General features: G+C 47.5%; 2 protein-coding genes across 2 annotated transcripts; one reads left to right on the top strand and one right to left on the bottom strand.

The window, feature by feature from the left end:
- The first annotated feature begins 2,231 nt into the window (after window positions 1-2,231).
- LOC135813991 (uncharacterized) lies at window positions 2,232-19,299 on the top strand. The gene is made up of 17 exons (XM_065327038.1): window positions 2,232-3,280; window positions 4,933-5,048; window positions 7,125-7,284; window positions 7,689-7,722; window positions 8,217-8,355; window positions 8,488-8,640; window positions 9,569-11,542; window positions 12,137-12,198; window positions 12,550-12,655; window positions 13,336-13,421; window positions 13,872-13,972; window positions 14,665-14,735; window positions 15,252-15,359; window positions 15,814-15,884; window positions 16,465-16,591; window positions 16,890-17,054; window positions 17,782-19,299. Exons 1-17 carry the CDS (start codon window positions 2,458-2,460, stop codon window positions 18,019-18,021), a joined length of 4,536 nt encoding a protein of 1,511 aa, XP_065183110.1. The 5' UTR covers window positions 2,232-2,457; the 3' UTR covers window positions 18,022-19,299.
- Window positions 19,300-21,249: 1,950 nt separating this feature from the next.
- On the bottom strand, window positions 21,250-27,010 carry LOC135813990 (peptidyl-prolyl cis-trans isomerase FKBP3-like). The gene is made up of 7 exons (XM_065327037.1): window positions 26,807-27,010; window positions 25,236-25,337; window positions 24,117-24,203; window positions 23,604-23,748; window positions 22,969-23,036; window positions 22,314-22,408; window positions 21,250-21,777 (listed from the first exon to the last, which is right to left on the bottom strand). The coding sequence occupies exons 1-7, from the start codon at window positions 26,912-26,914 to the stop codon at window positions 21,723-21,725; spliced, it is 660 nt and encodes a 219-aa protein (XP_065183109.1). The 5' UTR covers window positions 26,915-27,010; the 3' UTR covers window positions 21,250-21,722.
- Between the last annotated feature and the right edge of the window lie 24 nt (window positions 27,011-27,034).

Here is a 27,034-nt window from a genome sequence, read left to right as displayed (position 1 = left end):
CATGGTACGTGCGTAGCCGTAGGACCAAGACTGTAGTCTTGGCCATATCGACAAAATAGTTGGGGCCGGGTACCCGGGTGTAGCCTGCATTCATGTTATGATTGTTATGTAGGCTCCGTGTTCGCTTTTTTTTATTTTATTTTACTCAACATTTCTTCTCCTTCCATGTACGTAAACCACAATACCGGTAATAGAAAAGCTGACAGGATCGCTTTTCTAAATGACCGCATTACCGGTACCCACAAAGTCATTGCATCTCAGTCCTATGAGGCTATGGTGCGTGACCCATGAGCTGCTTGACGAACCAAGAGCCCCAAACCCTAAGCTTCAGCTTGGCAGGGATTATGCACTCTGGCTAAGAAGTAAGATTATTAGTAAGAAGAACAAGCAGAATGCACTACATTTGTACATCACATATCTCCTGACTTCATTCGCTTCTCGATCTCCAGGCCACTTCCCAAACCCACCCAAGCCACACCGGTCGACCACGGCAGACAAGGCCAAGGAGTCGAAGATGAAGCGAAGGATCTACAGGATTCAAACAAGCTGTACTGGGCCTACTGGCACGTGGAATGGCTGAAGCTTCGGCCCAAAAAGGCCAAAAGAGGCGTGCACGTGGCGCAGCAGTACGCACTTGATCTACGCATACGCGAATATGCGGCTTGATTCGGAGCGTCGGTATTATGTAGTCCTTTGACAATTTCTACAGAAATACCGGTATGGTCGTTTCCTTGCCCGCCACACCCGAAGTCGAAAACATCAGTGGCGTTTAGAAGGATGCTCTTTTCACCCGATTGACTTCCTCGTTCGCTCGTGCGTTCTGAGGTGGCCAAGGATTTCCGGATGAAACAGCAAGGACGGCCCAACGGCCAAGGTCAGCGACCCTTGGTGGCGTCCTGTTGCCGCGACCAGAAACCCATAGCCCGTATGCCTATAAACGTGCCTCTAACTGTCGACGGAGGCGGCGGTGATGTCCTCAGGATGGAGCTTCACACCCGAAATCGAAAACATCCGTGGAGTCACCGTGGATGATGTCCTTTCTACCCGATTGGCTTGACTCTGGCATCATAAGTCGCCTTCCTCGTTCGCCCGTGCGTTCTAGTAGTACCGGTAGTAGTAGCAAGAGTACTCTTGGTATTAGCAAGAGCACATAAGTTACACGTTGTAGTTATGTACTCTTGGTATTAGTAGTAGTAGTAGTAGTAGTATTTATTATTTTACTTGGGTATTATACCCAACAGGCCTATGGCCTTTTACAGGGTGCCCAAGGAGAAGTTCTGAGGTAGCTAAGGATTTCAGGTCTGAGGACGAAACAGCAACCGGGACGGCCCAAGGTCAACCTCCCATACCGGTTTTGTTTACGAGGTAAATTCAAACTATTACTTACTTCCGAACAAAAACCGGGCTTGACGTTGAAAGGCGTCCCTCTCAGCTCTGCCGCCACCACATCTAGTAGAGTTCATAACCCCCGTGAACTCTTGATTATACGTAGCGATTCCGTAGTTGATCGAAAGTCGGGGTGTCGGAATGATATCGATTATAAATTATAATTACATGTAAGCCATCAATCATCACGACCAGGGACTCGACTCGGAGACCTTTTTACTACTCCCTGGTCACGAAGTCGCACCAACCTCTGGCACCAACTTCTTCTTCCCTGATCACGACCCATAATTTGCTTGACGTGTACTTCAAGTGCGGTCGGTGCATTTGGTCGAAAGTGTTGAGGAAGATTATATTAGATTTGACTTTTTTCTTGGCAAAAGTGAGAGCCTGAGTAGAGAGGAGTCTGGACAGCATGCAGTAGTACAACGCAACATGGCTTTCCACTTGCGTTCTGTCCCGGCCTTATCACTGAAGCGAAGAAGCAGACTCCAACAGCACAAAACTAATCTCGACTCCATCCGGTACCAAGAGTTCATGGGGGTTACTCTTGGTAATACAAGTAGGCCAAGTTTCGACAAGAGCCACAAAAACAATGACTGTTGTCGTGAGGTTCTCATCATGAAGAAAAGAGAGTAGACCAGGGAGTCCTACACATACGTAGATGTGTAGGGCTCCCTGGCGTAGACGAAATCCTGACCTTCCATAGGATGCCGTGTCTGTGCCAAATATGCAGATGAACAGACATACCGCGTACCGTACTCAGTCCGAATCATATCAGTGCATTTTCAATTCAAGTGCAATACAAGAAGCGATCGGTCGCAGTACAATGGTTTTATGGAGCCCACCGAATAATTGTTTGAAACAAAGTAGTTAATTTTTGTTCCTGATCATGCCATGGGCTTTTCTTTCATCTTGTGGAGAGTGGAGAGGAGCAAGTGGGAACCGCAAGCATTGAGAAGTGTCCATACCGTTCAAAGCTGTCTTGTGTGAAAAGCTGCCCCAAACGGGATGGGGAATTCATGCTCAGTCGTGTAGCCAAATTTTCGTCCTTAGAGACAACCATCTTAGGTCATGGCTGAATCTGACCACCCTCTATCTCTTCCCGGGGATGAGACCCCCGTGAACCTTGATGGCCTGAGGAAGAAGGATGGTTACGCGCAGTACCGCAAAGGCCGCAAATCCAAGTGGTGGAATCCACTTAGGACTGTCAAAAAGAGTAACGTGGGAAGAGTGAGGGCTGAAAGAGGAACTTTGGGCTCAGGTGATGATCGACAGCATATGGCGTCAGCCGCCTCTTCAACTGGACAAATTCTTGAACGCGAGGAACGTGAGAGGTCGCACAGTTTCACCAGTTTCAGGAGGAAAAGCAGGCGAGAGAGGAAGGAAAAAAGTCAAGACAAGGAGAAACTTCAGGGGAAAGGCAGTTCACCAATGGAGAGTATTGAGAATAGCCTTGCATCACTAGCTAAGAAAACTGGAGTTCTGCCGTTTCTCTCCAAGGAAGGGTCTAAAGCAGCTCAAAAGAGATGGAAGATACTTAGCAAGCACTTCTGTCCGAAAAGCTTTCTGGAAGGTGTTCCACGATGGTCCGTGGGCTATGCCTGCAGTCCAGAGGAGTGTGTTCGGCTATTCCGCACGTCACAAAATATTACAGCCCTCATCAAGACACTCGTGCAGGCTGATGCCGAGTGGCTGAAGGTGTTTCTTGCAATTGGTGGCCTGCAAGTCTTCTTTGAATCAATGGAATCCTGTTTCACTCGTCCGCCTCCCATTCCTCTTTGGCAGGGTATAAGGCAAATCGGCTGTTGCAGGTGTCTACGTCAGATAATGAACCTCCCGGAAGGCCTTGATGCTATCGTGGAAAGTGAATACTGCATAAGCAGCCTGGCTCTGGGTACGTGATGTGTACTGATGTACAGTGTGTGTGAGTGTGTGTGTGTATGTGTGCATGCATGTGTGTGTGTGTGTGTGTGTGTGTGTGTGTGTGTGTATGTGTGTTTGCATGTGTGTGTGTGTGTGTGTGTGTGTGTGTGTGTGTGTGTGTGTGTGTGTGTGTGTGTGTGTGTGTGTGTGTGACACGTGTGTGTGTGTGTGTGTGCGTGTGTGTGTGTGTGTGTGTGTGTATGTGTGTTTGCATGTGTGTGTGTGTGTTTGCATGTGTGTGTGTGTGGGGGGGGGGGCATGTGTGTGTGTGTGTGTATGTGTGCATGCATGTGTGTGTGTTTGCATGTGTGTGTGTGTGTGTGTGTGTATGTGTGTGTGTGTGTGTGTGTGTGTGTGTGTGTGTGTGTGTGTGTGTGTGTGCCAGCTAGTTCGGTTGGTGGGTATGCTTATGCCGGATAGTGTTGGGTCTGTTGCCAATGGGCTCGGCTGTTTGAAGGTGTAATGTTGTACCGACCACCTTTGTTGGTTTCAGGGTTCATATACGTTCTATTTGAAGTAGACATACCTGTTAACCATGGACTACTTCTGGCTAGATTAACTCTTGTGTAATCATGGTGCTAGTGAAGCTTGAATCAGATCCACTCTGATTTTGCCACCCACACTAGTAGCAAATATTACCTTCACTGGGGGCAGGGGTAACTGCAGTTGGATCCCGGGACGGATACCCTGATGCCGTCAATCCTTTTTCTGCACCTTGTCCTCACCCACTTGCTGAGGTGTGGTGAGCCCATAAGTGGGATCATTTTCAAGTCCACGTCCACCCAGAGTTTTGGGGATTTCAGGGGGTGTCGGCCGTTGGGCGGTTCAATAGCCAATTGAGTCATCTTTCCAAGATTCCTTTTGAGTCTCTCTCCCCTCTCCTGGGGAGACCCACGTGACCAGTTTTGGCAGTGAGCAACAAGCAAGTACAAGTAAGTGTGTGTATGTGTGTGTATGTATGTACAGTAAGACTCCCCAGATCCGGACGTCCCTAATCCGGGCATCTCCGTCTACCGGACACCATTCTGACCCATCTGGTCACAGAATTGGCATTTCAACGCCGAAAAACGGCTCCAAATCGGGTCATAAACTATTCAGGGGCGTCGCACACGGTACGGACACTACGGTATTGACCGTACCACTATTTGACCCAAGTACCCCGTGAATCAATAAAATGCACTGATTTGGACTCTAATTTTCCAAAATGTCGGCTTAGCTACCCTTCCCCCACGAGTTAATTGTACTTCAGATGGCTGACCGTACCACACTAAATTGCCTTCCGACGCCCCTGCTATTGATTGGCATTACACACGTAACAGAGGCAAACGGCTGTGTAGCTGTTACTTTAAGTTTCACGCATTTCAGCCATCATCAGACAGCAGCATTTACACTTCACACATATGCACTAACTTCCACTCAAGCATCAAATATCTAGGCCTGCTCGTAGAGGATTCGACAGTCTCTACCTCGAGCTGCCTAGACCGGCCTTGTTTGATTGGCATTACAAAATTAATATTTACTTGCCATCAGGAAGTATGCAAGTTCTGAGTTACCGGCAATTCCTAGATAATTTGTGAATCATGACTTGTATGTTTGTGTGTGTGTGTTTTTTTGCCTCTCCAGTTCTGTCATCACCAAGTATTGTGGTCCGGAAACAAGTGATGGAGTTGATGGCTTGCCTGTGTGTGTATAGTATGGATGGATATGATGCATCATTAGACATTCTCAAAGTCCATCAGGTAAGACACTGGATCTGGTTGTGATGGAACGAGTCGCCCGAAGAACAGGGCTCCATCAGTAGCCAATAGGGAGGTTTAGTTCCACGTAGTCCGTGTGTACTTTACGTGTGTGTACCTCAGTGACCTACGTACAGCCGTTTTTTGATTCACGACATACCGTGTATGGAGGCTCACCCACGTTCCGCCAGAACGTGAGTGAAAATCAGAATGGAGCGCATTGTGCAAGCTGTGAGGGTGCTCAGCTGAAGAAGTTTTCGAAGAACGAAATCAAAATATTCGATGAGCTTCGAAGCTTCGTTTTTGGCCAAGTTTGGGCCTTTCGCTTCATGCTTTTGTTCGTTCCGTGTATCTAAATACAACATTGCGAACGTGGGTCCATTGCATGAACTTTACGTGTATCATCCACGTTCCCGTATCCGTTACGTGGGACTAAACCTCCCTAATATCATGCTGAGTCCAAATCCAAAATGAACTTGCTCAGTGTCGAGTGGAACCTGCATTTTTCGTCAAGTGAATACATGCAGAAAAGAAACTAACTACACTCGACTCCTCGACTCTTATAACGAACACCAGTGTGCAGGAGAGTTAGTTCTTTATAGCCGAAGTTTGTTATAACAGAAGTGCACTTATACTATACAAGCAGCAACTCATGACTAAACATGTGGCCCATGACAGTATGACTGCACTTGGTTTGCATGCAGCCCTACAAGATTTAGTTCGTGATAAACGAAAACTGTTCGCTATAAAGGGTCAATTCAGTATGGGTTCAAAAAAGGACACGGACAATGGTTCGTTGTGTCACAGAATTCGCTGTATGCGAGTTCGTTATAAGTGGGGTCGACTGTATATGCAACTGTTAGTACGGGAGAGAAGAGCAAACGTTTGCAAGTTTGTTATCCGTAGTTGTCCAGCACTAAGAGAAGATAAACGAGAGTGTGCAACTCAAGGATGGGTTGGCCCACGGCGGAAATTATTGTTGACGTTATCTTTTCTACGACGCACACGAGTCTTTAGGGAAGTTCTGCCTCGTGCACTTGGCCGGGCTTTACATTACAAGGTCGGTGCCCAGAACGTGCTCTCACACTGCTCTGCGGCAAAATGCGCGTGCTCTGTATAAAGTTGACGTCACCAATAATTTCCGCCGTGGGCCGGGGTATCAGCAGATTGTGCAGGAGAGATGCGGAGTTGCACGCTCTTGTTTATCTACTCTTGCCAGCACTAATGACAACTATGATATCCAAGGGTCAGAACGTGCAGCATTTAGTGCGGTGCTGACAAATAGTACTGACATTCAATGGCCTGATGTTTAGCTTCATCACGTCTCGAATGCGCAAACTGACAGCCTTCTTCAAACTTGGAAGGTTTAAGTTATGAAACGTCAGTGCCGCTTATCAGTGCTGCGTGTCAGTATTGTGCTAAACGTTGCACGCTCTGTCTCACCAATATCGTGGTAATATTAGTGTTCGACAACTACAGATAACTTGTAAACCTTTGGCCCGCCCTATTGATTTTATTAAGTTAATTCTTGGCTCTCGATCTGCGTCCACATATGAGTTACTAGTACAAATATTACACAGCAATGAGCAACTGTCTAATATTTACTAGTATGTTAACCGGTGTACACCGTGTAGGTGGTAACGCTAGAACAAGCACAGAAACAGGAAGAGTGTGTGTATGTATCATAGGGGCAACAATACACACATAAGGATCACACTTGTAATGTGTGGTGTGCTACCTATCAACCTAGTGCGACTGTGTTCTGTTCCGCATGGACTTGTTTGGTTTCCTAGTGAGAATATAGACAGCTTCCAAAGCAGTTAGCTATCTATCTCCTGTTCCATCTGATATGTATAGGGAACTCTCTCACAAGGCATCCATTTGCCTTTGGTGAATCCCTCATCGGTATGCCTGCTATGATCAGCCCTGCACTGTAGTAAGACGCTGTTTTCATTGTCGGAAGTACCTGATTGCCAGGCATGCCATGAACCAGTCAGACTCACACCCCTGCTGCCACGGCCATGCCACCTAAAACTGAAAATCTTGGATTTGTCTTGTGCGTGATTTGTTCTGCTGCAGTACTTGACAGCCAATCCTCATTTCTTCGACTTCCTAGTTAGCTCTCTGCACTTCTCTGAAGCGAACAGTCTCACTGTCTCCATTCTCTTGCTCATCAACTGCTTACTTCGGAATGAACGCGACTTTGAGGAGCGGATGTATCTGCGTGAAGAATTCTTCCGTAAGGAAGTGTAGTCTCTGATTGTGGTGTTCTTATTTCTAAGTCTACCTGAGTCTGATCTAGTTTCAGTCACTCTCTCCTCTCTCCTCCTCCTCCTCCTCCTCCTCCTCTTCCCCCCTCCCACTCTCTCTCTCTCTCTCTCTCTCTCTCTCTCTCTCTCTCCCTCTCTCCCTCTCTCTCTCTCCATCTCTCATGCTTTCTTTCTCTTCCTTGCTCTCTTGTTTTCTGTCAAGCTCTATTTACTGAACACCAAGAGTGTTTCGTATGTTTTGAATTGTTTTCGTGTGAACAAACTGCCCATCATACTGTTTGTACACAAAATTGGTTTATAGTGCATCTGTGTATGTTGTCTGACATCCTTTTCTAATTGCTTCCATCTACACTCTGCTTCTCTGTACTGACAGATCTTGGTCTTCTTGGTGAGCTAGATATACTACGGTAAGACAAACTCCAAAGAGAGCTCTTTCTTTCTTTCTCTCTCTCTTTCTTTCTTTCTCTCTCTCTCTCTCTCTCTCTCTCCTCTAACTTTGTTTCTTTGAACGCAAATGCATACGCGGCGAGTCCATGCAGTGCAGCCCTTCTCAAGTCCACCCTAGTATGGCTCTGGTTACAGTCAGACCTATGTTAACTGACCACTGTAGTCAGATACCACCCGTGGTAAGAAACCGGCTACCTCGGACCCCATGCTATACTACAATATACACTTAGACCTGTGTGGAAAGCCCACCTGTCTATAGAGACTGATACTCTGTGCCGCATCGTGGCATGGGGTCAGCACTAAGCACGGGTTTGACTCCAGGTGTATTTGGTGCAGTATTGAACCGATTGGCTATGTACATGTATGCACACATGCTGTATTGCTGGTATGTTGTTTGCTGTCTGCAGGCTGTCTGATGATCAGGTGATATGGGTATGTTGTTTGCTGTGTGCAGGCTGTCTGATGACCTGGACGTTGTTACCCAGGTGAATGTGTTTGACAAGCATCGCCATGAGGATGATATGGAGTTTGACATGCGTGGAGCAGGCAGCCCGAAAACCCCTCAGCACCTGTTCCGCTGCATCCTCAGCAAGGTATTTCCTCCTCAGGGTTATGGAAGTGCTCGTACTCTGTGTCAGTCTCCGTCTTTTTCAGAAGATGTGCTGGCCAGTTAGAACTTTCTCAACCTTTCGCCTTTCCCTTTTCTCATTGTCTTGGTCTCACAGGTCTCTTCAACACCTTGCATGGCGCTGTTTCTCAACATCATGCAGCATCTTGCTTCCATTGAACGACATGGACCTCTATCCAATAGCCAATGGGTTGCTATTGAAGCCATGATGAAGCCCATAGTAGGAGCGACAACTAACTCCGATATTGAGGTACGGTATAACGCCTTCGGTATACGTGTACATTGTCGTGGGTGGTGGAGCACACAGTCATGCGCAAGGAAATGTTGCACGCTGTGCCACGTGTATCACAGATTGTCCCTTATGGATGACGCCTGCACGAAGTGGCACTCGATGGGACAATGTGCAGCACAGATGGCACAGTGAGCAACAGGAGCACAAGCATACAGTCAGACCTCGCTTAATCGCACACATCCGTCTCCCACAAAAAATATCCGGATAGGCGAGGAACCGGATAACCGAACACTGCTTATGTTGGATGCATCACGTAGGCTGTACATCTGTAACTAGCTATTTTCTTCCAGATGACGAGGGATCCGGATAAAAGAGGACCGCATAAGCGAGGTCTGACTGTAATACTATGGCTTATAGTACACCCACTATAGTATGAGCCATCAGCCTCCAAATGTACGAGAACTGCTGGGGATCAAGGTTGGAAGACCCGATCAATGTCCAACTTCCTGACCAGCCCCAGAGCTGGTGTCATAGTTCATGTACATGTACTAATGCTAGCCTATAACACCTAGTGAAATCTATTGTGAAGCGTGCAGCAATGCCAGATCAAGCCAGTATAACATTACATGTATCTCTATGTGCCATTTGTTAGCGATGTTGAGCAGAATGTACGTCAGCTGCTATGTATAGTGTTGCACCAGTCTTCCGTACTGTATGCACATTGGACTTACTTATTAGAGCTGTCGTTTACCACCGGTTCTGGTTTGAGGATAATAACAAGGCATGTTTCAACGTTGACCTCAGCGCTGTGTGCAAATCCTGGTGTGTGTGCCACTTGCACCCTGGTTTTGATGTTGAACAATACAACTCGTGTATTTAAACGTCCACATACTAGTAAATAAATAAATCACTGCCTGTTGTGTCTGCTCTTGCGTTTGCCATTTAGGAGAGGAGCTGGTCTGTGAAGAAGTCCCTGATGGCCACGCCGGAGGACCTGGCTCTACTGAAAGAGGTCGGTCAGACACCAGAGTGCGAACTCCCCTCTCCGGATGTCAACCCGACTAACGCCACCGTTCTCCATGACCGATCCGTCTCCGCCTCGGCTGGTCCTGTCTCCGTCACCAGCGAGCCCGGTGCATCTGTTCGTCGCTTGACCGTATCAGGGCCGGTGAACACATCGAGGTTGCGACATCGCCAGAAGACCTCCACCAAGCAGGAGCGTGAGATGCGTGAGAAGGTGAAGCAGTGCTCGGCCGAGATCGCACTGACAAAGTTGTCCAACCTGATCACATGTGTTGACGGCGATCTCCTTTCCATTAGCAGTGCAGAGCACGACCCTGAATCTGCCAGTGACCCAAACTCTATTGTAGCAAGACCTCGGCGCCATTCATTGCAGTTAGCAGCCGAGTCACCAAGTCAGACATTTATCGACAGTAGCCAACGTGACCTGCACAACATGTCTCTCCTGTCAGCGACCAGCGACACTCAACATGTAGTGTTTAGTCCGGAACCAAAGTCAGAACAGTTCTGTGCCAGGAATTACATGTCCACGAGCGCAGCCGAGTCCCATGGGTTTCCAACAGCAGCCGAATTAACCAATGTGCCGGTCGTGCCGACAAAAGCGGCAGCGGGCAATAGAAAGAAAGGTGCTGGACGTACGTTGTCACACGGGAGTGGTTTATCCCGTGGCCACCCCGCTCATTCCGCAGACAAGAGTATATTGTCCCGCATCAAGTCATCATTAGTGCAGGCGCAAGACTCTCTGACCAAAATCCACAGCAAACCACCGTCTCAAGCTGCTGATGAAGGCTCAACCCGCATGTCATCTTCCATCTCGTCACATAATCCTCTTGCAGTGCTGAAGCGACTATCTGGCCATGCTATCACAGCTTATAAAGTCTCACCATCCTCGTCCAGTACATCCGTATCGAGAGCAGTTCAGGATTTCCCACCGCCTCCACCGATATTGGGAATGTTTCAAGCATCGGGTAGCACCGATTCACTCCCTCCGGCACCGCCATGTGCCAGTATGTTTGCTGGCTTGGGTCAGGTAGGCCCACCCGCTGCAGCAGATGGCACTTCAAGCTCAACAGAGAAAGCAGTAAATGGTGACATTCTACCACCACCGCCACCACCATCTGGCACTTCGGACATTGTGCTGGGAGGGATGCCACCACCGCCACCTCCAATGGCAGCAGATAACACCGTAGCTTTTCTCCCCCCGCCCCCACCAGAAGATGTCAGTGCACTTCCACCAGCCCCAGAACTGGATAGCATGCCTCCACCACCGCCACCTCCAGCAATGGGTGATCCATCACCGTCTCCTGCAATGAGAAATCCACCTCCTCCACCTCCACCGGAAATGGGAGGTCCACCTCCTCCACCTCCACCAGAAATGGAAAGAGCAGCACCACCTCCTCCAGTGATGGGTGGTCCGCCTCCTCCTCCTCCAGGGATGGGTGGCCCACCTCCTCCACCAGGGATGGGTGGCCCACCTCCTCCACCAGGGATGGGTGGCCCACCTCCTCCCCCTCCCCCAGGGATGGGTGGCCCACCTCCTCCCCCTCCCCCAGGGATGGGTGGTCCTCCCCCTCCCCCAGGGATGGGTGGTCCTCCTCCTCCACCAGGAATGGGGGGCTTTGGTAGCAAAGCTGCTGGATTGTTTGGTAAGGGAGGTGCAGCAGCAGTGGCAACACCAGGATCCAACCTCAAGCCGTCTCAAAAGCTTCGCAAGGTCAACTGGAGTAAACTGCCGGCAAATAAGCTTTACGCTGATCGGGCCGTCAGTGTGTGGAAGAATCCCAACGATCTGATGCTCAACTTTGATGCTAAAGCTCTGGAGGAGCTTTTTGCAGCCAAGGTTGTAGCGAAGAAGAAGCCAGCAGCAAAGTCTGACGAGAAGAAGTCAGATTCCGGCAAGGTGAGTTTGCACTTGAAATAAAACAACCTGTTGGTACATGAATAGCCGTGCACCTTTAACTGACAGAGCGGTTGATGTCGTTCCCCTCGCGTCTCAAACTTGCACTGTGGCGGAATGCCGTTCTGCAAGTACAAACCCAACGTCCACAGAAGTCATATTCTGTGGACATGCCTCTGGCATGGGGATTCCGCACACTAGTGCTATCGTACCGCGGAATGGCACTCCGCCACAGTGCAAGTTTGAGATGCGAGGGGAGCGGCATCAACCAGTCTGTCAGTTACAGTTACACCTGAGCTACAAACGGACGCAGAAGAGCCAGGCTTGAGGGCAAAGTTGTGTCTTTATGACGTCGCTGTTGATTACTATAACGATGGAACATTGAACTGAAGCCTTGGAAGTGTAACTTGCCCAGCTCGAGTCGCACACTCTGGAGATGGACAGTACTATTGTAGTTGCTAGTTGCCACCTGTGCGTAGCATGCGCATCATTTATGTGTGTCCTCCTTAGCATGCTCACTCATGTTTGTGGGCGTGCATGTTGGTGTGTGTGTGTGGGTGTGCGTATGTGGGGTTGTCCATGTATTCTGCTTGTCAGGTGTCTTTGGTCGATGGCAAAAGTTCTCTCAACGTCAATGTGTTCCTGAAACAGTTCAAGGGGTGAGCCAGCAACTGATGGAATTGTTTGTTAATTTTCAGTGGGATGGAATGAGTTATATGTAGGAATGTGTTCTGGATCGCACAAAGTATGGTGTCAAAAGTTTGCAAACCACAAGAGGATAGCGGTTCGGCAAAACAAAAACTCGCGGAAACCTCTACGTACTTTCTGAACGCAAGAAACTCCGTGCAAAATTTGGCGGTTTTGAATGTAAAAATGTCTTTTTGTGATTCTCAAACTGCTGCTGCCGCCTATGTGCTCGGCAGTTTCCTGCATGATACTGACACCGCGTACATGTAGCTCTTAGGTTCTTTGAAGAGCTTGTTCTGTGTCCACCCTATTCCTCTGTGTAGGTATTCTATCCCTGATATCATGTCGTGGATTCATGACGTCGATACCGATAAAATGGACCTCGACCAAGTCAAGGCACTCGTAAAGCTCATTCCAGATGACAGTTTGGTAAGCTGTGCATGCTGACAAATCCTCTTCAGCATAACGTACGAAGTGCAGTTGTACTCACTGGGATTCGATCGCATGGCTAAGGTAGCGCCGTGCACCTGTGTGCAGCCCAATGTTGGCAGGTCTGGGGCTTTACGGTGCCTATGCGCTAGTCACGTGATTGGATTTTCATTGCAGTAGTAGCAGTGTGAAGTATGAAGGATTATTGCTTTTAGACTGCTCTCGTAGATCTGTGACACATCCGAAGAAAGTGCCCACTGTTCCCCCCCCCCCCCTCCCCCTCTTCCGTACACACACACGCACACACACACACACACACACACACACACACACACCTTTGACATTTTGACGCCCATCGCCGGAGGCGATGATAGCAATGCTTCGGCAGAAGCCATAGCAGCTTGTGCTGGGATTGCACCATTCAACAGCTTGCAAGGCTGAAGAATTGACCGTCACTATTCAGCCTGGTCCACACACACACACACACACACACACACACACACACACACACACACACACACACACACACACACACCGCTGCGGGTATGTCTCGGTCTGCCGGTGGGCTATGTAATTTCTCGGCAAGCACACTGGTCGTCACTTTTCACACAGACAATGTAGGCTGAAGGTACTAGACGCTGCTTATATTTGATTTTCATTCTGCTTGCTTGGCTCTCCAGTACGAAGCAATTGCTGCATACAGCGGTAGTTATGAGAATCTGGGCCCTGCAGAACGATTCTATGCCAAGATGCGCAAGATTTCACAGTAAGATGGTGGATATGTATGGAACTTTTGTGTTCTCTGTTGGATGACGATATTGGTCTGGTTGGTCCGGTCTAGTCCGGTCCAGTCTGGTTTGGTTTGATTGATTAATTTGATTTGATTTGATTTGGTGTGGTGTGGTTTGGTTTGGTTTGGTTTGTCGAAACCTAGTTCCGTTGATCTTAGTAGCAATCTGACGGATAGATACTGCTTGTTGTAGTGCATTGAACACCAAACACTGTGAGTGGCATTCAGTGTGCACTTGCTACATTGTGTACTGGCCTCTGTACGCGATGGGTTGCAGTGTCTGTGACTCTGTGTGATGGTGTATGTTCAGTGCAGTGTCTGTGTGTTGGTACATTTCTGTGCTGTGCCTGTGACTCTGTGTGCTGGTGTATTTGAACAGTATTTCAGCGCAGTGTCTGTGTGCCGGTGTATTTCCTTTCCTTGCAGTGTGCCGTTCCGTATGGACATGATGCTGCTACAGCTTGAGTTTCACGAGACTGTGGAGGATATCCGGCCGGGTGTTTTCACGCTGAGTGCTGCCTGTGAAGGTAAGCTGCCAACCGTACAGCTTGCGATATGACCCGGGCAGGTGGAACGTGGAACAATGCTAATAGAACTTCCATGCACGTTGCCCGTTTGAGTCGTCCCTGAAATTCAGACCCATGTGCCCATGCCGCTAATGAATACATGCCGATCAAGACCAGAGTTCTCTGCAGCATGCGGGGGATGTTTCTGGCTGGACTGTACACTGCTACTGTGTGGGTGACTGGACTGTACCCTGCTAGTGTGTGGTTGACACACAATACGGTGTGTCATGCTACACAACCATCACTGCTCAGTGATCTTGTGTGTGTGTGTGTGTGTCCACACGTCTTTCTTCTCTTTCTCAGACTCTTCCTGACTTTTCTTTCATTCTCCTGGGTGGTTACCAACAGCCAGTGCATGCCGGAGTATGTGGTGTGATGTGTGTGCGGGGAAAAAAAATGAAAAGACCAAAAATAGGGATTCACTGGCCAGAAAATGTCACTCCAAATAGCTGTATGGTGTAGACCAGGCTGAATAGTGACGGTCAATTCTTCAGCCTTGCAAGCTGTTGAATGGTGTAATCCCAGCACAAGTTGCTATGGCTTCTGCCGTAGCATTGCTATCATCGCCTCCGGCGATGGGCGTCAAAGGTCAAAGGTGTGTCCTAAACAGTGTGTTTGCTTGCTTTGCTGCATGTGTTGTTCCACTTGTCCAGAACTGCTCAAGTCGCGGGCACTTCAACAGCTCCTTGTCTTTATTCTGACCATTGGAAACTTCCTCAACCACGTACGTCTTGTTGGATTTCCTCTCTTCTAGTTCTATTGTAATATCAGCTCTGACCTAGGAAGGGTAGTCAGGTGGAGGGGCGTTTTGATGTTGCTACCTGTCATCAACTACATGTAGCTTACTTCCACTTAGACAACACTGGTGGCATGTTATTGTCATCATGATTAGGGATCGTGAATTGACTGGACAGCGGCTTGCTACTCACCAGTTCTTACCCGGTTGCAACAACAGAAAACACAGTAGTCGATTGAGGACATCGCACTTTCATTGCACTAAGGAAGTCATTCTCAGTACTTTGACAACTTACATGCGTTATTTGTCGGTCTAGCTTTTCCAACTGCGTAAAGTACATGGCGTGGGTGGGGGGGGGGGGGGGCTGGTATACCTTGCCAGAGCTCCACTGTACTGGCAAGGCAACCTTGCCTTGTGCCTTTGTATTGATCTCTGGGTACGGTACTGTTGTGCTATGCTATCTATATGCATGTGCGTGTGCATGTACGGTGCTTGTCTTCGTAGGGTACCTTTGCAGCAAATGCAGCCGGCTTTAAAATTGACTCCCTGGCCAAGCTGGACGACACGAAATCCAACAAAGCCCGTGTGACCCTGATGCATTACATCGCCGAGGTTAGTGAGTCCTTACCAACGTCTTCTCTTACTCAACGCATAGTGTTGCTTTGAGCAACATATGCCCTGTGCTAGTGTCTATGTTCGTATCCAGAATGTGCTCTGAGCTCTTTGACTACTGATGCCCATGGGCTGAACATGCGGAAATGGCTTAGCAGGCACTCTTCCTTGCTGGGTAGCTGCTCTGTGGAGTCGATTTCGGACAGAGGACTTGCTACACTGGGGAAATTGAACAGAGATATGACTTGAGTTGATTACAATTGCCATCATGCAGCATTATCACCGGGAGAGAATGTCTTTACTTGTCCATAAATACAATACAATACAAATACAATACAACACTTGTAGACTTTGATGGGTGTCCAGTCCTGCCAAATGCTTGCAGGTGTCACTGACGCCATGGTCTTAAAGTCACTTGTCTACTGCGGTTGCTATTGTTGCTATGCTACGGCAGAGTATCACGAAGGAGCACGCTCATCTTCTGAAAGTCAATGATGAGTTGAAGAACCTGCCGGATGCATCCAAGTAAGTTCTCTCGCCTTTCCCGCCGTGCTCTCCTCCATGAGGTCATGTTGAAGCACAGTCTCAACCCAGCTACCAAACCCCGCTTATCCCAATACCTCGACTATCCGACTGCACAAATAGATGCATATGTATTTTGTACATCACATTGCACACCTTTTGTCCTTTGTCCTTTGGCCATGTGGATTTTCTATTGACATATTTTGAGTATCCAAGTTACCATGGTTACTGCGTGGCTTGGTATGTACAGTGCTGCTCAATGAAATCCGGTCGTGTCACTCAAGTTTGCACCTTGCGCCATTTCGCAGCCCAGTGTTTGCAGGTCTGGGGCTGCACAACGCCAGGTGCGTACTTGAGTGACGTGACTGGATTTCATTGGGCAGTGCTGCAGGTCCACTTGCTGGCACTAAAGCCTGATTCATACTTCATGTCGCACACAGGAAACACGTCACAATGCCCGTCCCGGTGAAACAGTTGATTTGAGCTCAACTTGTTTTGCAATCGTCCAGCCGGATGAGCCAGATACCTTGGCAGTATGGTGCTCACAAGTGGGTTGTATTTCTTTCGCTGTCTTTGTGAATAGATTATCCCTTGACTTCCTCTCCTCCAAAGTGACAGCCATAGACAGCAAGATCAAGTCCGTGGCAGCCAACAAAGCTACGAAGAAGTTCCCCAAAGAGCTGAGGGATCGAGTGAAACCCTTCCTGGATGTGAGTATGATTTTCCCTACTTTCTTCTAGAGTTTCTTGATTTGGTAATGGCTACAAATGTGGTCTAAAGTCATAGTGCTGATACAACACAACCTGTGAGACTATAGACCGCCATCTTGTCTGAATGCTACTTGTGCAAATTTCTGTATCACATCACACTCACGTGCTCTCTCTCTCTCTCTCTCTCTCTCTCTTTCTCTCTTCTTTCTTTCTCTATCTCTATCTCTATCGATCGATCAATCTACCTGTCTAACTTTCTTTCTCTCTCACATGTTCCTTGGCGTGTTCTTGCATGCAGCGGGCAGACATGACACTGGAGTGTTTGAAGACACCGCTTAGGGACATCGACATAAAGGCCAACGCAATCCGTGACTACTTTGCCGAGGATCCCACGACTTTCAAGCTGGAAACTTTCATGGTCAACATTCAGATGTTCATCAAAAGATTGAATGATGCTGTCAAGGTATGGTGTTTTGTGTGCCAAGTACTTCCAAAGCCTCACCGATATGCTTAGGAATTGTCTATTGTTCATGGAAATCTCCTGTTAGCTTAAAGATACGGGCTCGCTTGAGGGCACAATTATTTCAAAACATCTTCCCCGCCTCGGATTGGTCTCGCCATGAGTACATAACCCCCAAGAGTGTGCAACTGCCTGCACAATCTCTACCAGTATGCAGTGCTGCAATGGCAGAACTTCACATCACGAGACATGGTTCAAAAGGTTACACTGGCAAACAGTGCAAAGTGACCACAAGAGAGTTGAACCCAAAGCTGGGTTGCGTACAACCCTGTATCTCTCATGCACAGAGTGCAAATAATGTGATCATGTGATGTGAAGTTCTGCCGTCGCAGATCCCGTAGCTGGAGTTGCACACTCTTGGGGATTATGTACTCTTGGGCTCGCCAATGTTCAACTCTTTCCGGCGCTCCTGTCGCGTATGTGATGTTCATTTTGCAGTATGAGTCTGTGGTAGTACATGATTGTGGCTGTCACGTTCTGCGATGTGCGTACAGTGAGCATGGAGTGTGTACTGCTGCATGCACATCATGTATGCCAGCACATCATGGAACAGTTACGTGTGCACTCAGCAGTGTTGGCAACCTGGCCCTCAAAGCGCCGAGTGTTTGTGCATGCATGTGATCATGTATGCTGAGTGTGTCCCTGTTGTTGCTGTCGTGTTGACTTGTAGGAGAACAAGGAGCGCAAGATCCTGGAAGAGAAACTACGGAAGCGCGAGCTACAGGCTGCTCTGAAGAAGAAAATAGACGAGCGGCCCAACGTGGAAGGCGACGACCCAAAGAGGACACGCAATGGAGCACTGAAAAGATCACCCAGCACTGACAGTGCAGGGCAGCCCAGATCCAAGATTGTAGACCAGATGTTGGAGTGCATGAAGGGAGGCGACTTTGGTAGCAAAGCTCCCACGTAGAACTTAGTCATAGAGGCTCGTGCTGTGCTCAAGTGTTGCTGTGTTCTAGAAGCATGACAATATTAACAAACTGCCAGCTGGCTTTACACTGCTGGTCCAGGTTGAATAGTGCTATGCCATGACATCATCATGATGTCATGGCAGTGATCGTCTGCATCACTCCGACCATTACCTGACACTGGTCATGATGTGTGACATGATGTAGCAACTGTGCATCACTACTGCTCACCGGTTGCCTTCCCACAAGGACTGCTGCTAGCGCCCTGTTGGCATCTACTCCGGCCGGCCAGCTGATGATACATACACCTCGACGGTGTTGAATGTGTCCGCTGCTCCCGTCTTGATCTTGGCGTCCACGCCTGAATTCTGTCATGGCACCGGTCTTGGAGCACCTGTGCTGCGGCGCAGTGCTCCGCGCAGGTGAGCTTGTCATTTCCCACGGGTGTGGGTGTGTGTGTGTGTTTTCAACCGCTCAGTGTGCATTTCGTACGTGCTTGTGTGCGTCTACCTAGTCAAGATTTTCCAATCTCCACCAGTTGCTAACGCCCGTGCACCCGCATGCACACACCATTCGTTTTATTTTATTTGGTAGGCTTTTTTAATTTAAATATTTAACGTTTTAAAAAATAGTCTAACATTGTGTGGCAAGGTTTGGCTGGTTCAACGCTGCCCCGTGTATGCAGTGGCTGGTGTGCAATGGAGCATTCTTATCCAATTTCTATCATGTTTTGTGTTTTGTGTTTTGTGTGAGCACTCCCCTGTGCACATGGTCAATCTCGGCTTGGCGCTTATGCCTACGCAGCCAGGTGTATGTAGACCCCCCAGGTGCCTGTCTTGTCCTGCTGACCTGCTGGTAAATGCTGTATTGCTGTAGTTGTGTTGTGGTGCCCATTCCACGTGTGTCAGTTGGTGTGTGCACCCCGTGCAGCATTTATAGCACCCAGCTGTACTTCCACTGATATATTTTATTTTACTTTTTAGTTCCACTCGTGCTCAGCAGATTTTCAGATTATCTCTCAACTCTAGCTTTTTATTATCTGCATCCATTGCATGGCGTTTTTCCTGGTTTCAATATTTGTTTTACTTTATCTCACAAGGTGCAACAACAAAAAGGTAAACATTGTTTCATTTGGTTTGCTTTTTATCCTTGAACATGCACCCACCACATAGCTTTTTATGATTTTTTTAAACTCACCAATACACAGCACTCTTCCTGTCTTTTGTTACATGTATATACCCATCATGTGAATTTAATTTTCCGTCCAAACCCTTTTCTAATCCTACGTGACGCCATAACATGGAAATGAAAACTCGCCAGTATGGCTGACCTGATTTCTTCTTGCAGTCTTCATGGGTGTACGTGTGTGGTCCTTTGGTGTTTATTGGGTAAAGTCAGGGAGGGTGTGGAAAACCATGATTCCGCGCTACTAATCGGTGGAATTAGCAGAATTCACTTTCTTTCCCTGTGGAATGAGTTTTGCCAGTCAGATCAAAAGTACATAAACAGAGACAGCTTTTCCAACAAGCTCAGTGCCAGCTAGAATGCATGGTCGAGGTCGTGACTTGGCAACTGCTTTGGGCACTCACTGGCAATCGTTAAACAGACATGACCGATACCAACAGTTTACATGTGTGTTTGTGTGCAATCATGACTGTTCAGGTGGGAGCAACAATGGTGGTGGTGTGGGGGGGGGGGGGAGGGAAGAGAGAGAGAGAGAGACAGACAGACAGACAGACAGGCAGACAGACAGACAGGAGATGTTCGCTTTCACTACCAAGTTTCACATTTTACACAATCTGGTGTGAGGACCATGACTGTAAAGCGCGAACTCGAGGTGAACCTCTCCTCTGACCATGCTCGCCTTGCCGCTGGATAAGTTCAGCTTCAGGATAGGCATCAAGTGCTCCTTTTAATATTGAAAAAACAATATCCAGCACAACCATCTTTATCTTGGTTTGCTTTGGCATTGGATCAGGGGCGTCGGAAGAACCTTAGGTATTTCGCACTGGTGCTCCTCCGGGATGTTTTTTTGGGGGAAAATGGGCTCACATAGCCCATATTTGTTGCTTCAAAAATGATGAAAAATCACAAGATTTTTAAATATATTATTGGTGAGGCTTTGGCCTCACCTGTCGCACTGGTTCCGACAACCTGCAGCATACCTTACTGACAGGATCAAAGACTTAATGACAGGGATCAAATTAATAACATTATGTTCCTGTAGCACACGTACAAGTACTTTCCAGCTTGTCAGATACCAGACATTCTTGGATAGCTGGCAGCCAGGTGTGCGGCATTTGACTGACTATACGTGAAAGCAAGAATGTGCAACTTGCGTATGGAGCACAAATCTCACTGCTCCCTCGGCATAACCCGCCAGCAGAGGCTGACAATACCGGTCAATCAACTCATTCAACAGTCAAGCTGTGCAGTCAGACCTCGCTTCAAAATCGCACACATCCGTTTTCCACAAAAATATCCGGATTGGCAAGGGAACCGGATAATCGAACACATATACTGTATGTATGCATGGCATATGCAGTAAAACATGTAATTTTCGGTGTAGCTTAAATTTCGGTGATTTCGGTAGAGAAACCAGGCACCTAAATTTAAATTACACCTAAAAGGCACTAGAGTAGGGGTGAAACGGTTCGGGTGAGGAACCGGTTTTGGAACCGCCAGCTGAAAAGAATCGGGTACCCGTTCCGTCAAATTTCGAACCGAAACTCGAAAAATCTCGTTCTTGTACAAAAACATGTACACGTCAAGTCTACTCAAGATTTTAAATGCCTTACCTCTTCCAAAGAGTTCTCTGGTCATTATCTTCTTCGCACTTGGACTCTTGATCTCCGATATGTCTCATTCTTGTTCGTGAAAATGTTTTTTCTAAAAAATAAATTGTCGCGAACGCATTTTGTCGATCTGGAGAAAAGAGTGCATGGAACCGATACCCGAACCGTGGGAAACAATGCTGGCCTTCGGGTACCCGAACATGAAAAACATGGAACCGTTTCACCCCTACACTAGAGTATGCACTGTATGTGAAGGGACCGCTGGTCACCTAATTCTAAATAACACCTGAAACCTGGCAGGTCCCTGGCACCGAAATTTGAATGCACCAAAATTACATGTTTTACAGTATGCTGTAAATCAGTAACCAACGAATTTCTTCCGGATGGCGAGGGATCCGGATAAAAGAGGACCGGATAAGCGAGGTCTGACTGTGCTACCGTAGGGAAACAGACTCCTTCAGAATGGTATGGTATTTATCACTAGTCCAAAGTAAAAGCGAATAGCCTTGACGATTCTCAACTCGGAGCACAGGAGATACAAAATACTGAAAAGAGTACACGGCCAAACCAAAATGCCAAGCCCCGAATGACAAACTTCAGGGCATGGGGAGGCCGCACTTGAGCTCTGCCAACAAATTCCTAAAGAAGAGCACGCATAATGCGCGGAAAAGCCAGAGAAGCTTCAACGTTGTGGGAATGCAAACAACACGATTGCATATAGGCTGTTGGTGTGGTTGAGCAGGGGAGAGGTCACCATGACACCAATAAGCAGCATGTGGAGTAACCTGTAGGAACCAAAGCGCCTGGCTAATCTCTGTGCTGAGACCGACATGTACTGGTAGTACTCAACTAGGTGGCTGGCCAAAGACTGAGGCAGTGAGGAAAACAACAGGGGTCCAGTCAACAGTCTACTCCGCACTGACCACTTCGACCTCAAATATCAATGTTGAATTCGGTGGAATCCTGAACAGGCAAAACAAGCACACAAGCACACAGACACAGAAGCACATACTGAGTGTATCCGGCTAAGCACGGTATAGACCACTTCCCGACTTTCGTCACCATGGTTTCGAAAGCACACGATAGTTGTTTGGTAGTCAACAAACAACCGGAAATTTGGAATGTACTGATTCTTTGTAGGACAGTTGGTACTTTTGCGTTGTTGTGTTATTTCCAGTCAAAGGAGAGTTGGGGAGTTGATGTCATTGACCAGATCTGACATCGAGAGTGGGAAAAGCAATCCAGTGAAACCTGCCCAAGGCGGCCGCTCAAGGGACATGCCAACTGTGGCCGCCGCATACAGATGGTCTCCTTATCCAGGGTCATTCGACTGGAAATAACACCCCTTGGTCCCGGCTGCAGTGGTCATCTAGGACAGGCAATCACCTGGTCTGAGTGGTCACCTTGACAGGTTTTACTGTACAATGAAGAAGTACATGTAGAACGTCACTCCATGATGCATGACATTTGAAAAACATTACGTTGGAAGAAGAACTTACTTTCCGTCCAAGCCCTTCCTGCCGTAAGCCCATTCAGGCTCAATTGTGATTTTTGCTTTCTCTCCGACCGTCATCGTCTGAAGTGCTTCATCCCACTACAGTGATAGACAAAATTACAAGTTTTTTTACAACACAAAAAAACATTTGTACCTTTCCCTCAAACCGATGAACACAGAAGTCCATTTAAACAAAAAGTCAGTTCACCTGCCAACTGAAATAATGCTGCATTGGAGTATTTAAAATTGTTCCCTCACCAGAGCCACCAGAGGTACTGCTAATGTCAAGCCACTACTCTTCCGATACCTGACACATCAGCTCAAACCATGCACACGTATCGGACACTAGGGGATATGACTCCAGCCCCGCACAGCATCAAAATGCGGACCGAGCTTGAACGGTGAACTCAAGTGACGCAGCAAATCATGGACTCGGCACTTAGTGGTGGTGGTGGGGGATATCACTCAAGCCCTGCACGACACCAGCACGCAGTTCTAGGTGGAACGGTGAACTCGACACCGCCAATCATGGACTTGGCACTTGATGTCCACAACAATCATCCTACTAATACTATTAATTTCATGCAACAACACCGGGAGAGCAGAGCCGCAAACAACCTAGCGAACGAAAGGTCAGATTCCAAGTTCCAAACACTTACACCACGAATGACCCTGCCTTGGCCCACACGGAACTTCAGAGGACCAGCATCCTTCTTCTTCTTCTTACCTGGTGAACCAAAGAGCATATCAAGCGATGGGAAAGCACAAGTTGACATCACTGTCCATGAAAAGAAAATTTGGTGGCATCGGAGTGCTCCACCCAGCTCAGAAAACGCCGTCTTCACAATGCAATTTCTAAAATCATTACATCGGTATGTTGTGAATCCAATACCCGGCACATGGGACTGGGGTTAGACTTGCATACTGACTCTTGTTTTCTGCAATAAAGTTTAGTGCACAGTACGACTATGAGCATTGTCCTGAATGGGATTTACTACTTGGCTACAGTCTGAAACCACCACTGAAAAGTTCACTCATGAAAGTAGTATACACCCCCCCCCCCCCCCCACACACACACACACACATACACACACATACGGTACTACTCAATGAAATCCAGTCTCGTCACTCAAGTACACGCCGGGCGATGCGCAGCCCTAGACATGCGAACACTGGGCCGCGAAATGGTGCAAGGCACAAATTTGACTCATGCGGCCGGATTTCATTGAGCAGCACTGCTATGCCTGTGCAGGATCAGGTGATAGAGCCCTGTGAGACAGGACCTGCGACTTACTTGTTGCAATGTTGGTGTCAAAGACGGTGCCATCCTCTAGAGTGCCGGTGTAGTTGCATCCAACCAAGTCTCCCTTCCTCACCTTGGTCGTAGAGCCTTTCTTAGTGGTCTGTTTGGTGTATCGGATTTTCTCTGGTGCAGCAGCCTACAACGAGCAGAGAGAGAGAGAGAGAGAGAGAGAGAGAGAGAGAGAGAGAGAGAGAGAGAGAGAGAGAGAGAGAGAGAGAGAGAGAGAGAGAGAGAGCAGAGAGAGAGAGAGAGAGAGAGAGAGAGAGAGAGAGAGAGAGAGAGAGAGAGAGAGAGAGTTTCAATACAGGTATGAGCTATGCTACTTAGTTGTAGTAGCACCGCCGAGAGGGACGGTTGATCTCAGTGTGTTTATATCTACTTCAGTAATTCTGCACAATTGATCCCAGTGCATACCGGTATACCCAATTCTTCAGCAAGAGGAATACAAGGCTCTGGCCTTGCTCTACTCAGCTGCTTTCGTTTTAATAGTCATCATTCTCTCACCGGTGCCTCTTCAGTAACTGTGACTGCAGCTGCCTTCGCAGTCATCTCCTCCACAGCATCACCCTCACCTTCGGTGCCCTTGAACGCCTGAAGCAATGAAGTCATGGGACACACAGAGAAGAGGTGGAGAAGATGAAGCAAGAATAGAGCATCATGAAATAAATGCAAGGAGATAGCAGATTAGGAAACAACGATAGTCATTAAGACTGGAACATTGACATACCGGTACTAGTAGTTGAGATAACAGATTCAAAAGAGTCTCAACACAGGAACAGTACACTCGCCTACACTCACGTATGCACTCCATTTCACACAACGTCCAGCACTATGTCAACGTTTCACTCTTCATAACCATCATCATTTCCTGACGATGGTCATGAAGACCGAAACATTGGATATAGTGAAACCTGTCTAAGGCGACCACTCAAGGGACGAGAAAAAGTAGTCACCTTGGCCAGGTGGTCTTCTTATCCAGGTTCAGTGGGTCATGTGAACATATTCACTATACATGTACATGCGATATATCATTTTGATCAGTGCTTCTCACTGCACACACCTACAATACAAACATGTATGCTACTAAGTACTATCACGACTCGTGCCTGGGGGCCTCAGGCTCAGACCTGTCAGGTGTCGTGCATGCACCATGTACATCTACACTTCCTGCGCTGATGTGTAGATCCACCATGTGTGGTGCACAGTGCACAGTGTGCATGTACATGTACATTCTACATGTGCTTGTAGGAGGGTACCGGGTGCAACGCGGTCGCGGGTGGGTGGTCGTTGGTCGCGTTAGGCGAGTGGTCGCCTTATCCGAGCTGTTTTGAATGTGAATGCGTCCGTGACAAGGAAAAGTGGTCGCCACTGTCGAGTGGTCACCATATCCGAGTGGTCGCCATTACAGGTTTTACTGTACTGGATTTGGTGCGAAATGCAGTGCATACGCGAGTGTAGGCAAGTTGCTTGCAAATGATTGAAGTTCAATGAAGCTGCATGGAGGTGTCCTTTAGAATCAAAGAAGAGTACAGGTAGCACAAAAAATTCAAATTGAAACACCAAACTGCTTCTTGACGTACTGTACATCAAAGTTGTATTTATTTCCTCGACGGAATTCTGTACCTTTGTTTCGAACATTTTCTTGTAGACAGAAATCAAGTGGTCCTTCTTGCTTCCCTTAGCAATGCTTGCCACCTTGCCAAACACTTTGTTGTCACGCAGGAACTGGAAATCAGAGAAGTAGCAACACCGAACACAGAAGCAATGCAAGCATCAGATCACGTACTCTCGGCAGTCTACAAGCCAGCACAGTTTCAAGAGTCAACATGTCATATACATTCACACAACAAGTACATGTAAGGCCAAGTAAAAAAAAAGCTAGATGATCGTCCCCGTCCGCCCCAGTTTTTGTCAGCGCCCCAAGAAATATTTTATTTTTTAAATCGTGAGTTTTTGCCGAAATCGTTGGTTTTTTACCGATCGCGGATGCAGGAAACATGTGCACGCTTTGTTTAATACTTTCTTTACTATATGGACCACATACTACTAGTATATCACAACGTCAGTATCGATCTGCTGAAGAAAGAAAAAGAAAAAAAGAAAAAAAAAGAAAAAAAGAGAAAAAAAACCTTGATGTTGTTGTGTACACTGTGTGCATGAGAGGGTAAAAAGTAAAAAAATAAAAATAAAATCCTCCCGCCCTCCCCGATTTTTCCAAAAAAAGGACGATCATCTAGTAATTTTTTTTACTCGGCCTAAATCTGAGTTTTTAATCCAGCACCCTCCCTACATGTACTAATTCTAGCCTGGTGGCTGTTCTTCGGTGGCTGTTCTTTCGGTTCTTCGGCGCCCGGCAGTATTGTACTACCGTAAAAGCCCCTGTATACGCCCACCGTCCGTGTACACGCCCAGTCAGGGGAAGTCAACACTTTTGTTTCAAAATAGCGCCCATGCCCCTGTATACGCCCAGCCATGCCAGCAATACCAGTACATGTACAGGTACAGATACCCAATATTTACTGCTATCCCTATTCCAAGTATACGCCCGGTTCCAAAATAACGCCCGTGCCCTTGTATACGCCCAGGAAATCGAGGCTGCTATTCTATACGCCCAGGGGCCTATACACGGGCTTTGTCAATTTGGATGTTATTTCCCTTTGGGGAGATTATAATGCCTGGTGACCCCAAATATTTCGTGGTAAAAGTCTTCTATGGGCTGATCATATTTGAGCCGCGACACGACAAAAGGGTGCTTATGGCACGCGACATCAAACTGCGAAAAACTCGTTTGAAAGTTGAGTGTGCAATATTGAGAGTGCACATTTTCTTTTCGAATTTGATCAGTTTCGTTGCGATTTATCAAGCTTTTTGAATGCGGTTTTTTGCAACAGAAGCAGTGAGAATTCAGCCATTGCGCTGTGTCCATAACTCAGTTTGTGATTTTTTTGCCATAAGCACCCTTTTGTCATGGTGCAGCTCATTTTCAAATTGTACATGCATGGGTTCTATGCTTGCCCACAAAAATACATCCCCATGCCCAACATCATAATTTCACCCAAACTGTTCCGAACTACCTTTTAAAATAGCTATGCGTCGGTCTAGCTACGGGTTGAAATCCAAATACCCATGGCATTGCTACGGTGGCTACCCATTACGATATCCCTGAGTATTTCAAAGGTGTATTATATACTCACTTTCTCTCTGCCATTCTCTTGCAGAAACGTGACGATGTCCTTTTTGGAGACATCATCTGAAGCCATTTGCTCCTCAGTGTATGTCGATACTGGTTCGGCGCTAGCCATGGTTGCGAAGGAATGAAAATGTAAAGAACAAGCCGTCTGAAAACCTCCTTGCTTCTCCTTTGATTTGACAGCGCAGCGTCGAGACGTTTTTTTTAATTTCAAACAACAATGGAAGAGGGT

Source organism: Sycon ciliatum, chromosome 4 (genome assembly GCF_964019385.1).
Source record: "Sycon ciliatum chromosome 4, ocSycCili1.1, whole genome shotgun sequence".
Taxonomy (NCBI): Eukaryota; Metazoa; Porifera; class Calcarea; order Leucosolenida; family Sycettidae; genus Sycon; species Sycon ciliatum.
The sequence above is the reverse complement of the archived record's forward strand: the minus strand, read 5'-3'. Positions and strand labels throughout refer to the sequence as shown.

What these genes read in the sequence shown, in the direction of transcription:
- LOC135813991 (XM_065327038.1), top strand. Translation starts at nt 2,458, where the DNA reads ATGGCTGAATCTGACCACCCTCTATCTCTTCCCGGGGATGAGACCCCC. An exon ending in TCATTCCAGATGACAGTTTG is followed by an intron (nt 12,656 to 13,335) that starts GTAAGCTGTGCA and finishes TTGGCTCTCCAG; the next exon opens with TACGAAGCAATTGCTGCATA. An exon ending in AAGATGCGCAAGATTTCACA is followed by an intron (nt 13,422 to 13,871) that starts GTAAGATGGTGG and finishes CTTTCCTTGCAG; the next exon opens with TGTGCCGTTCCGTATGGACA.
- LOC135813990 (XM_065327037.1), bottom strand. Translation starts at nt 26,914, where the DNA reads ATGGCTAGCGCCGAACCAGTATCGACATACACTGAGGAGCAAATGGCT. An exon ending in AGAAAATGTTCGAAACAAAG is followed by an intron (nt 24,204 to 25,235) that starts GTACAGAATTCC and finishes TCATTGCTTCAG; the next exon opens with GCGTTCAAGGGCACCGAAGG. An exon ending in AAGGCAGGGTCATTCGTGGT is followed by an intron (nt 22,409 to 22,968) that starts GTAAGTGTTTGG and finishes CTATCACTGTAG; the next exon opens with TGGGATGAAGCACTTCAGAC.